This window comes from Humulus lupulus, chromosome 1 (genome assembly GCF_963169125.1).
Source record: "Humulus lupulus chromosome 1, drHumLupu1.1, whole genome shotgun sequence".
NCBI classification, from domain to species: Eukaryota; Viridiplantae; Streptophyta; class Magnoliopsida; order Rosales; family Cannabaceae; genus Humulus; species Humulus lupulus.
In genome coordinates this window covers 174,077,271-174,090,665 of record NC_084793.1, presented here as the reverse complement: position 1 = coordinate 174,090,665, position 13,395 = coordinate 174,077,271, and the positions used below count along the sequence as shown (strand labels likewise).

Genomic DNA, 13,395 nt, shown 5'->3' with positions numbered 1-13,395 from the left:
TGAAGTTGGGGAAGCAAAAGTAGATTTTGTGTCTAATGTGGGTCTTGTTGGTGGTAAAATCCCAACAACCCTCCCTGATGGGTCCACTCGATTTGATTCTTTAAATGCTAAGATGGATTCCCTAGTGTCTAAGCATGAAGGAATGGTTGCAGAGTTATTGGATTTGAAGGAGTATGTGAAGTCTCAATTTATTGGTGTTACTGCTCTGTTGTCTGCTATGCAGGAGAAGTTTGATACTATTTTTGTGGATGCATTTGATAAGGTAGTATTGTTTAGATGTTGTTATGTTATTGTTCTTGTTATCCCCAAAAATGGAGATTGATGACGTGGCAATAGAGGTGACAAATGGCAGTACATGGTCAGTAAAAGACACGCTAATAGTCAATAAATACATTGACTCCTCAGAGTTGTGATAAAGTGACCCGGTAGACTGACGAAGAATTTGGACTGCTTGAAAGATGTCATAACCAAGCCAAGTGCACCTTGGTCTGAGGAAAGCTAAGGAGAGTGCATCCTAGGAGGCTAAAGAGAATGCATTCTAGGAGAGCTAAGGAGAGTGCATCCTAGGAGAGCTAAGGAGAGTGCATCCGAGGAGAACTCAAGAGAGTGGTCCTAGGAGACCCCAAGGATGTGGTCCTAGGAGACCCCAAGAGAGTGATCCTAGGAGACCCCAAGGAGAGGTCCGAGGAGGAGAGCCCAAGAGACCTTGGTCCGAGGAGAACTCAAGAGAGTGGACCTAGGAGACCCCAAGGATGAGGAGAGAAGTGCATGTCCTACCACCATGCACGACCGACCAACAAGTGTATGTCCTACCACCATGCATGTCCGACCAGCACTTGCATGAGTGGTCAGTAGGAGAGGTGGATCAACTAGCTAGAGGAGGACTAAGTCAAGATTCCCAGAAACAGCTTCAACAAGATACGCAGGAATCTCTCATTCTTCCCACAAATGGGGGGTTTTTGTTACATTCTGAATGTTTTTTTGTAATTTAAATGTAATAAATATAATAAAATATCCCGATTCTAGGGGATATCAGATGTATGACCCTAAGCCTATAAATAGAGGGCTTATGGGATCAGAAAGGGGCTTCTTCCGCTTCTTCTTTCTAGAGAGAGAAAATTTGGGTCTGAGTATTCTAGAGAGAGAAAGTGCTGGCATGTGAAAGAATTCTTGTATTTTTGCAATGTGTACTGAAGAAACTCAGTTGGCTCAGTCCATCTTATCTTGAGTACAAATCTATAATCACAACTCTAAGTGGATTAGGCTATTACCGACAATCGAGGCTAAACCACTATAAAATCTTGTGTGTTATTTACTTTTCTTGATTAAACTGTCTGTGTTATTTAAATTCTCTTGAAGGTTTGTCGTATTTGACGTTCTCACGTCGTTGGCTAAAATCACAGTCAACAGTTCTGGTTATGTTACAATCCTGGTTTCTCCATATATGTTTGTTGTTTAATGTTATGGTTTTTAAATGTAGGTTGAAGAGAATGATTCTGATGATGATGATAAAAGGAGTGACAGCGATCGTGAGAAGAGTAATGAAAATGAAGAAGAGGTTAACGAGGAAGAAGAAGAGGATGCTGGAAAAGATGAAGGCGAGGAGAAGGGGGAAGAAGGAAATTCTAGTGTAGATATTAAAAGAAAGCAAAATGAGATTAGTGGAGAAGATTAGTGAAGACACTGAGAGTGACCCGGAACAGAAGGTATCTACATAGTCGACTTCAGCCCACTCATGGCATCAAAATGAAGATTTATTTATTGTTTTTGTTATTATGTTTGAAACTTTAGTTTTTTGTTATTTTGTTAAATGTGTTTTTTATACCATTGTTTTTTTGTTTTTTTTGGACTAAAAATAGGTTTAGTTATTGTCATGTTATTGCTTTAATGTATTTATGTTGCTTGATGCATATCCATTTTTTTGGATAATTATCATTGTATGGTTGTAATTATTTTATATTTTCAATGGATATTTTCTATTTTGATCATTGTTATTGTCAACTTTTTTTCTCCATAAAGTTATATATTCATTGTTATTGTTATTATATTTTTTAAGTATGTAGAATTTTCTTTTTATTTTTTCATTATGGTTGGTTTATTAATGTTGTAGTGTTGCAATCTTGTTAATAAAATGGCCAATTTCAGTGAATGTGTTTTTCTATTGTTGTTTTTACAGGTGGCTGATGTTGTAGCAACTATATCTGATGTTGTGAAACCTATGAAGGAGCATGAACTTGATGCTTATAATGAATCTTTGGATTTTGGAGTTGATGCAGTTGTTTTGTCTAATGAGGACATAGTTGAAAATGATGTTGTTGTGTCTAAGGATGTTATTGATGAAAAAGATATTGTTTTGGGCAAGGTAGATTGTTTATTTTTATTTGTGAAGGCTGCCAGTGAAAAAGATTTTGATGCGTTTTTCAATGGGTTAAGTCAGCTTCAAATTGAAGAAACTGTATTGTTTGGACTTGAGGCAATTTCAAAAATGAAGGTTTGGGTTGTTGTTTATTTGTTGTTGTTTTATTGTTGACATGTTGTTATATATGTTTGCTAGTATTCCATACATTTTTCAATCCATTGTTGTTGTACAGATTCCTACCAGTTCCTCTGCAGTTGTTGAAAACATGGTCATTGGTGATCAATTAGGTCAGGAGGGACTTGGTGTTGTACTAGCACAAGAGTCTAATGTTATTATTTCTGGTAGTGTTGTTGAGGTTAAGGATAGTAATATTTTAGAGAAGATAATTATGAAGCCTGGAATGGCTTTGAAATCTCCATTCCAACAAGATTTTGTATCTTTTGGTTCTGGTGAAGAAGGTGAAACATTTCAGATGGTGACTTATGTAGAAGGGTTGTTTCCACTGGATGACAACATTGGAGAGGTCCCTAATGAGGAGCATGAGAAGGAATTTGATCTTTGGCTTCTGGATGGTCGAAATAAAAGAGTGAAGTATGTTTATTAGTATTATTAGTATTTTTTTATTTGATATTGTTCTTTTTATTTTTAATATGTTTTTTTCCTTTATTTCAGGAAAACTAATATTTATTTGAAGGGTAAGAATACATTTAAGCCCGCCTTTGACTTTGGAGTTGATACAGTGAATGATAAGCTGTGTTTCCACACACTTTCTCATTGTGGAGAATGTTTACCAGACTCAGTGAGTTTTTTTTTTTGTTATATATAATTTTTGTATTTTTTCTAATGTTTGTATGGTGTTGCACTTATGTTGTCATGATGTGGTTTATGAGAATTTATTTTGTTATTATTTCATGTTGTTTTCAGCATATTGATGTCATATTCTATTACTTAAGGGAGAAGGGAAAATATTCAGCTTCTCCTAATGTGAACTTCACTACAACATATTGTTTTTTTAGTGATAGCATATCTTCTCTTTATGAGAAATTTTTGCAAAAGAATCGGGATGCATCCGTTCTTAACCTTAGGCATTTAGTTGCTCAGTTTATAAAAGGTAAAAAGCTTATGTGTGGTAAACCATGGATTGAGTGTGACCATGTTTTGTTTCCAATCAATATGAGGAAGGAGAGCCATTGGATTCTTGGGCGTTTGAAGATAAGGGAAAGGATTCATTACATGTATAACTCGTTGAATTCTGGACGGTATGAAGCTGCCTCTATGGCAGCTATGGTGCCATATTCTGTCTTGATGCTAATATTTTTTGAGTTGCTGAATTTTTACAATATTAGAAAGGACCCTAGTGCAATTTCTGTTGATTCCAAGGCTCATTTTTCTGTTGTTAGTGTTGATGGATTGCCTCAACAAGAGGACAAGTAAGTAATGTCCTATGTTTTTTATTTGATCTATTTAATATTTTTAATGCTTGTTTACATTTTACCAATCCATTAAATGGTGTCTATTTTGCAGTGATTGTGGTATTTTTGCTGCATCCTTTGCTGAGTATTTTGCTGATTGCAAGGAAATTCCCTTAAGTGACTTTTCAGTTGAAGATCACCATTTTGGATTGGTTGTTCTTCTTTATTCTTATGGAAAAATGAAGCAAATATAGAATGTTGCTAGTCAACCTGAACTTCGAAAGAAGTCTCCTAAAAAAGTTAGTAAAAAAGTTGGAAGAAAATGCAAAAAGCTATGTTTGAAGGATTGATGATTGTGTTTTTTTTTCGGCAGCTTTGTAACAACACTTTAGCAACAATAGAACAATTTCAAACATTATGTTTTATTTATTTTATGTAATTTCAGTTTTCTAGATAATAGTCTAGTTTCTTGGTTTATTTTGGTAAAAGTTATCTTGTTGGTCCTATTTCCTTTACAATATATTTCCAGACTTTCATCTTTCTATTCTTTGTCATTTTTGTTTGTTTGACTATTATAACTATATAGCAACAATACAACAACATCCTCATAATATAAGCAATTATGTTTTAAAAAGAATAACTGGTCATCATTGATTATAACTTAATATTAGTCTGATGCATATGTCCCAAAATCTATAAAGACAATAAAAAAAATATTTCATTTTAAAACAGGGGAGAAACATGAATTAATCAATTTCCTTCCAATGTTTAAGTGTTTAAAATAAAATAAAAAATGAAACCAATGTAATTTATTTAGGTGATTTGATAAACTAGCATCTTTTTTTGTGTTGCTGTGTTATTATTCTCAACTTCTTGGTGGTCGGGTTCGACATGTTTTCCTATTATGACCTCTTTGTCCACACTTGCTGCACTTGTTCTTCTTTTTAGTTTCCCAAGCAGCTATAATTCTTCTATTTTTTTTTTTTTGGTCTTCCAACCTTTACTCTTTCAAATGGAGGCAACACTATGATGTCTTTGAAAAAGTCTGGTAATTCCTAATGTTGTTGTTTCCCTACTGGATACACAGTTGCATCGTATGTTTCTAGCCATACTTTTGTTGTGTAGTAATGTGAACAATAATCGTAGGGGTCTATGTTCATCTCCTTCATCACAGCAAGAGCATGACCACATGGCATTTCATCCTTCTGAAATCTATTGCAAGTGCAAGTTCGTTCTTTAAGATTTACAATCCATGACTTATCTTCTTTAAATACCTCAAACAAATATTCATTTGCTGGCTTTACCTGTATTATATGTTGTATAGGTATAGTGGCAACATTAGAGCAACTCAATAACAACAATAATGATTGACAGAAATAATTTAAAAAAAAAAACTAAAAAATTGATCAATCTTACAGTTAATCTCAAAGAGTATACGAAGTTGTTGGTGAGTGCTTGTTCTGCAATTGGTGTCAATCTTGTCATTGTTTTTTGAGCTAGTTTCCTATTAGTGTATGCCCAATCTTTGAGTAATCCACGCAAACACTCCAAAAGTATTGTGACAAGTACTTCTCTAGCTGCCACGGTGGCTGCATTAAGTGACTCAGGAATGTTAGAAGTCATTATCGAGTACCTTTTGTTTTTGGAGTAGAATCTTGACCGTTTATGATATCCATTTTTTTTGCAAATGAGGCCTTATTCGCTTATCCAATTTGTCAAGCTCCTTCATATGATATTCGAATTTCTTTTCTGTGTACGCGGTTGCTGTAGCAAAGACAGGTACATTGTATTCTTTGGCATGTTTCTTGTAGGTTGTTTTCAAGTTGCTTAACAGGTAGAACATGCAGTAGCCATGTGTTATTTCTGGGAAAACTTTGTTTGTTTCTTTGATTATGCTTTCATGTCGATCTGATATTATACACTGTTCTTCTCTAACTCCATATGCTTCTCTTAATTTTGTGAAAAACCACTCCCATGACTTGTTCTCAGAATTTGCTATACAAAAAGCAAGTGGGAATATTTTACCTCATGCATCCTGTGCACTATCAGAGAGCAACGTTCCTCCATATGGAAACTTCAAGAAAGTGCCATCAATAACTATTATAGATTTGCATTTTGCCCAGCCTCTCAAAGATGCATTCAAGGCCATGAATAGAAACAACAAACTATCATCTTCTCCTTTTTCAATGTCAACTATAGTTCCAGAGTTGGTTTTTTGTAGCATGTACAAGTAACTTGGTATTAGGTTGTAAGATTCCCTTGCATTTCCTCGTAATCCATTGAGTGCATGATCCTTACTTCTCCATGCTTTCATATAATTCATCTTTATACTGTATCTATCATTCAAGTCACCTCTGATGTCTAGTGGAGTGCATGTTGTTTTCAGGTTGAGGAACTTTGGCTTTATGTAGTTTCCTATTAATTTTGATGGTGCTTGTCGTTGATCACCGAATCTGATATCCAAAGAGCATGTGTGTATTTTATAATATTTTCTGATGATGAATGCTTGTGTTGTTCCATTCCTTGATGCTCTTATGGACCACTTGCAGTTTTTGTCCAAACAAATAATGTTGTATTCTCTAGAGCATGATTTGAACACCTTGTATTGGAAGTGGTTTGTTATTGCAAAATAGCTAAGAACGCTTTTTAGTGTTGCCTTGTCTTTGTAGATCTGACCAATTTTGATTTCAGGATGGCGGGGGTTTGTGATTACAAGTGAATCTATATTGTCAAGCGGCAAGTCCTTATTCTTCTTGTTCTGTAGTTGTTCCAACATTTCTGCAATGACTAACTTTGTATAGTCGATGAAGTCAAATGTTTCACTGATTTCTTCCATGATTTCACATTCTTGTTGCTCTATAGTTGATTATGTTTTTCGTGGTCCATTCTCAATCATCGTCAGTTCCGCTGTTACTGTTGGCTCTTTATAAGTGTAGAATGGAATTTGATTTGATGTTGTTGTAATGTTGTCTACTGTGTTCACACATAGTGGATATCTTGTGAAGTCAGACTCGTTCATTTTTAACTGCAAGTAGAAAAGGAGACTTGCATCATCCACTATTTTGAGGGGTGTGTAGTCATCCTTCACTTGATACTGTAGTTGCATTTGTGATGTTGCAGGGTTGCAACGTAACTGCAACAACAATGTATGCACAAGTTCTTCATATTTGCAATTTCTAGGTATCAATTCCCCACTAGGTTCAAAATCAACGTAATTCTTGTTGTCAACTCATTTTCCGTTGCTATGTATCAGTATTGGTATTGTTTCCATTTGCTGAAATGTTAAATAGCAGGGTTATTATATGCAATAACTTACAAACAATTATAAAACAATGTAAGAGCAACACATAATATATATAGTCTGGATTCTTCAGTCAATTTGTTAGCATAAATATCAAATATATTTTTTCAGCATAATTGGATGAATAATGAAGAGAATCTATATGAAAATTACATACCTGGTTGTGATGTTTTAATGAGTTAATTGTTACAGCAATTATTTTCCAACAATTTCTTCCTTGATCTGAATTTTTCTACAAAATTGAAGCAAAGATTATGAGATTATTCAGGCAGTTTTGATTAATTAATTGTTTAGTTTTTGTTGGGGTTTTTTGCTGCTTACCTTATAGTTGACTTGTTTTTCCCTGAAATTGAATGTGTCTAGCCATTTTCAACATAGTTGTTGTTGCCTTTTTGTTGTAAACCTTTCTGCCATTGTTGTTGCTGGTTTCTCAGATCGGGATCGGGTTGTAGATGTGGGTTTATTTTTCAGTTGAGATCTATCGTTGTTGTGGTGTTGTTTTTAAGATCTGAATTGTATGTAGATGAATGTTGTTTCATATCGTAATCATCTATAGCTTTGTTGTTGTTTTAGGTCGACCATCACCGTTGTTTATCTTCGAAATCGTCATCCATTTCTTGATAGAGTTTTTGGCTGTGTTTTCGTTGTTGTTTGCGGTGGATATGGTGTTGCAGATGGAGGTCGCCATGGGTAATCATTGATAGAAAGATTTTGGCGTGCGAGAGAGAGAGACCGAGAGAGAGATGAAGTAGTATTTTTGTAATTTTCAATTTTTTTTGGTACGGAAGTAAAATAATCTGTGCTACAGTAATTATGCTATTTTTTATTACTTTTTGGTCATTATAGAAAAAATTCTTTTATTAATCAGCTCTAAATTTCTTTCTTCTTATTCTAATAGAAGGTTAACAAAAATCGATTCCTATTCTTTTTCAAGATATAAGATCTCATCATATATGCAGGTTTTCTACCTATTTGTGATAAACTTAAACATATGGCAGACATTAAGTATAAAAACTCAATTACTACACAAGTCATATAGGTACTTTTGTCCAATATGCAACCTATATCTATATAACGATAGCATATTCAATTCTCATCTTTCGAATTTTGAATCAAAATCATAAATCAAGCAATATTGATCAGGTATTTACTAGCATTAAGCAAACATTATATAGATTAGAATAGGGAAGAAAAATCAATAGAACATCGTAGTTAAATTAAATAGAAATCCAAGTTACTACATTAAACCCTAGATAAAAATGTTTAGTTCATATTATACATGACTAAATTAACAAAATAATAATTCAGAAACATAAGATTCAAAAACTTGAAGAAGAAAGAAAAAATATAAAAGTGTAGAAAAACTAGTCTAAGAATCAAAATTAGTCTCTAAAAACGTAATTAAAATCTGACCTCCTTTCTAATTAAACACTAAGTCTGAATTTATAGTTTAAAAACTCACAAATCCATTGTTTTTCATAGGCGGGCCGCAATTTGGCATTCCCTAGGTCGTGGCCCGTGTCTTTTTTATAGCTCCTTCGAGTCTGAATATGTCTTTAGGCGCCGCGACTCCGACATTATCAAGTCTCAGCCTGTATCTTTGATGTCCCCCTAATTTAGCCTCTCACTTCCCCTAGCGCCGCGACTCACGGCTTATAAGGGCAAGTTGCGGCTCTAATCCCCTTCAACAGCTTTGTGTTTCTGACTTGCCTAGAGTCGCGACCCTAAGCTCCTAGTCGCGGCCTTAATTCCATTATTTCTCAATTTAAGCCTTTCAACCTCATTTCTTCATCAAAAACTGATTTTTTTACTTGTCCTTAGCACCATTTTGAGTCGAATAACCGCCAAGAGTTTCGTTTTTCCACCATTACCTCCTCTTTTTACATTTTTTACATGATTCGACGCACCAATCTACAATAAAGACAAACAAAAGCATAATCTTACACAAAACAAATATAAAGACTCAAGATTACTACAAAAACACATTCTAAAACAACACTAAAATGAATTTATCAAGTTACAATATTAATTCATTAAGGCTTCATTCAAGATCCAAAAGTTGGATTGTATTGGCCATTCATTTTATCTAGCTTTGTTTCATCGTTTTTCTTTTTCTTTCCGGAAGTCTTTGTATAATTTTTCTTCTTTTTTAAATATACTGTCCTCATCTGGTTTGAGAAATTTGATAAATTTAGGTCTAATTTAGTCTAAACTAATCCAATATAACGATATATATATATACTTACTTTTTATCATAATTCATAACCATATCATAAAAAGAAAAATCCACATAATTAACACTTTACAATGATCAGCACGTCACTTTTATTTTATTGTTTTGTATTGGTTGTACAATATTTTTTGAGTGTTCACTCAGTATTTCATTTACGAAAATCTATGTTAACATGAAGATATCCGTGGTGAACTCATTTCGAGTAAATATTGATGGAGTGTATGTGACTTCAAAATTTTGACAAAGAAGGAGCATATATATCTCTTCTATATAAAAGTATGTAGGTAAAAGGAAATTTTTTGTTTTAACGGTTAGTTTTATACTTTAATGGAATATTCTAAATATTTAACGGAATATATTTTTAAAATTAACTAAAAATAGATATTTATAAATTATATTAATATAAATTTAAATATTATAAAATTATCATTATTATATTAATATTTAACATAAGATTACATATATAATAATTATATTAGTATAAATTCAAATTCAAATGTTATAAAATATTATTATTATAATAATATATAATATAAGACTAAATATTTAATAATTATATTAATATAAATTTAAATATTACAAAATATTATTATGATAATAATACATAATCTTAATTTTTTTTACTAATTATATTAATATGAATTCAAATATTACAAAATATTATTATGATAATAATATATAATTCTTTCTTTTTTTTTACTAATTATATTAATATGAGTTCAAATATTATAAAATATTATTATTATTACAATAATATTTAATATGTTTATGTCATTCTTTTATATATAAGATTGTTTATTTATTTAAAATTTATATGACAATGATACAAATTTAATAAATATAATTGTTGTACCTTAATTTTAGCTCGAGTCATTCACTCGGTTCGGGTACAGCTGGCAAATAAATATACGGAGAAATGACCAAGAGAATGATATCTGCTTTTTACCCACGTAAGAAACTCCAGTTTCACATGGGCATGTGTGGTGTTAGGTGTCCTGGGTTTAATCTGAGCTACAAACACGAATGGTTATAAAGTGTGAGCTCATAATATTCAAACAGCTGTCGAAGTACGAGCTCGGAGAGATATCCAGCTCGTGATAACTTAAATATATTGCGTACCCACGAATCCCCAAAGACTTGGGTACTTTTATACAATTTTTATGATCAGGAGAACATTTACTTTATGATCAAATCGTATCCTATTATAATGGGAAGTATATGTATTAAATGTAATAAATATGTAAATATGTGATTGACTCACGCGGTTACCGAAACCTGTCCATGGAATTTCTCTATAAATACTGAGAATTTGGACAGGAAAAGGGACTGATTATTCTATAATACGGAAACTCTGCCAATATATAGAGAGAAATAACAATAATATAGACTAGTGGACTAGGTGGATTTTAACCACTGAACCACGTAAAAGATTTGTGTTCTTGTGAATTCATTTCATCTTTCGTTACGGTTTATTACTAAGCACTAATCAACCTTATTATTTCTTAATACACTGTTGGCGAAAAACCGCGTCAATAGTTTGGTGCTCTCATTGAGAGGGAAATTAATGCTTTCATCAAAATCTCAATCAAATCTCATCATGGTGCTCACTCGCTCAATGCACGACAATAAGATGGAACAGCCTGGTGGGCAGGGGGCCCATCATACCGATGTTTTAAATGAGCATGGCCTGGAAGTCCAGCAATATCCGGGAAAGCAACCGGCGGCTCACGGCAATACTGGGAGTTCGTCTTCATTGCCACCGAATCCAAACCCAGACTACTTAACTTTAGTTAAGTTGGAAAATATGCAGTTAAGAAGCCATCTTGCTAAGGAAAATAGGAAAATTAAGGAGGTTTTGGCTCGTTTACCCCCTCTTGCAACCGACGTTAATGTCGAAAAGAGGCAAAGTGGGTCTCATAAGTCCCATAGGAATAACCGATCCAAACCAAATCGGTCAGTCAGAACTGCCACCCCAAGTTCTGTGCCTACAGCGCGAGATTGCCAAAATGCTCAACCAAGTGGCCCTCATAGGGGTCATCAGCACGCCAGTCGATCCGTTAGAACCGTGACCCCAAGTTCGGTGCCTCATTCACAAGGACCTATGAATGCCCATGGCAACCAATGAGGAGGGGCTGGGACAAGCTCACAGAGAAAAAATGTACCAACAAACCCTCCTACGTCACAATCGGATCGTCAGGCGCAGAGAGCTAGGAATAATGGGACAGAACAAAGGCGGGCTAATTTAGTTCACCCTGATGGGACAAGGATTGCCTTGACAGTTAGGCATCCCCTGTCACCCATTAGACATCTGACGCCACCTCGTCCTACATAAGACATTCCTGCTTATGGAGATAGCAGGAGAAATCCTCCCCCGTCTGCCCATATCTATGTCCCACGAACACGTGTCGAAAATCCAGATCCTCGGCCTCAACCGTGAGTTGTAAGCTTCGCAAATGGAAGTTTTTGGACTGAAATTCGTCGGAGTGGTAGGTCCGAGGGCGATCTAAGAAATAATCTAAGTTTGGCACAATGCTCTCGGTATGATCCACAGCCTGATCTGCATGATCGCCTGAATTCGCAGAGAAGAAATTTAGCTCGAGACGAGGGTGTTAGTTTTACTCGTCAAGAGGGAGGCCATTCCGAAGTACGTGATAATGGGAATGCCCCACAAAACCAAACTCGAGCTTGGAGGGACAACAACCCATCGAACGCGTACGATAGGATGGGAGTTGTTGAACAGCCCAAAAATAACCTAGGGACCAGGGACCAAACCCTCGAGAGGCTAGCTCAGATGGAGGAGCAAATGAATAAGCTTTTATCTAGAAAAGATAAAGACGATTGTGACTCAGAGGATCATCTCAAGCTTTTCGCTCCAAATATTGCGGCGGCCATATATCTGGTGGGCTTCAGAATGTCACACTGGTTAAAGTTTGACGGAGATTGGGATCCGTCTGATCACCGTGGGATGTTTAACACCATGATGATGGCCCACAACGATGGACTCGATCTAAGGTGCATTTTATTCCCCTCAACTCTGATTTGGCTAGCCAGCAGTGGTTTAAACAATACAAGAGGCATTCAATTAGCTCGTGGAAGAAGTTTTTTGCTCATTTCAAGAGAGCATTTAGGGCTTCCCAGAAAGCTCGGGTTAAGGCTGATTCATTAGCTAATGTAAAGCAGCAATTTGGCGAATTGTTGAAGGAATATCTAAGTAGGTTTGCCAATGTCGCTGCACGAGCTAGAGATGCCAACGATAGCTCCAAGCTCAAGGCAATGAGGATGGGAAGGCGACCTATGGCCAGAATTATAGAGAAAAGGAGTTAATTTTTGTGCACAAGTTCTTGGCACAAGCTCAAAGTTGGGTTAACCAAGAAGAGGCACGAGCTTCTAACGCAAGAACCAGCCAAATCCCTGTACAGCGTGTTTGAGCGGTAAAGAATGTTGCGGCTACGGCTCAAATCGATGCCCGGAATAACCAAGGGGGAAATAATAATAGGAAGGGAAATAGTGAGGGCGACCAGAGCGGAACAAAGAAAAATAAGTCCGGGGAGAAATTCAAACCTGTTTACGCAACTTATACCGACCTCACGAATACTTGAGAGCGCATCTTCTTAACTAATTATACTCACCTTCCATGGAAGAAGCCAAAACCATTGAAAAACCAAAGAGCGAAGAGAGATCCTTCAAAATTATGCCGATTCCACAATGATATCGGTCATAACACTGATGACTGTAGACAGCTGAAGGATGAGATCGAGACTCTCATCAGGGCAGGACCTTTGGCCCAATATGCCCGAAATCGAGTGGTCTCTAGTCAGCCCACTGGACAAAACCCTCCATCAGTCCTGAAGCTCCAATGAATCAAGATGGAACTCAAGTGAATCAAGACGACCCTCCTCTGATAATAGGGGGAGATAGCCACCATTTTGGGAGGACCTCATCTGGCAGGCATGAGCAGAGGTGCCCAGAAGAGGTACATTAACGAACTAAAATCCCATAATTGAGTGGAGTTTATCCCGGAACAACGGTTATCAAAACAACAACGATTGGAAAAAAAACCAATAATATTTACAGAAGAAGATGCTAGCCA

At 35.4% G+C, this 13,395-nt stretch overlaps 2 protein-coding genes across 2 annotated transcripts; both read right to left on the bottom strand.

Annotated features, from left to right (window-relative positions):
• Window positions 1–4,826: 4,826 nt before the first annotated feature.
• Window positions 4,827–5,394, bottom strand: LOC133824703 (uncharacterized). The gene is made up of 2 exons (XM_062257673.1): window positions 5,188–5,394; window positions 4,827–5,075 (listed from the first exon to the last, which is right to left on the bottom strand). The coding sequence occupies exons 1-2, from the start codon at window positions 5,392–5,394 to the stop codon at window positions 4,827–4,829; spliced, it is 456 nt and encodes a 151-aa protein (XP_062113657.1).
• Window positions 5,395–5,797: 403 nt separating this feature from the next.
• On the bottom strand, window positions 5,798–6,607 carry LOC133824696 (uncharacterized). Its single transcript, XM_062257664.1, has one exon. The coding sequence runs from the start codon at window positions 6,605–6,607 to the stop codon at window positions 5,798–5,800; it is 810 nt and encodes a 269-aa protein (XP_062113648.1).
• Window positions 6,608–13,395: the final 6,788 nt, after the last annotated feature.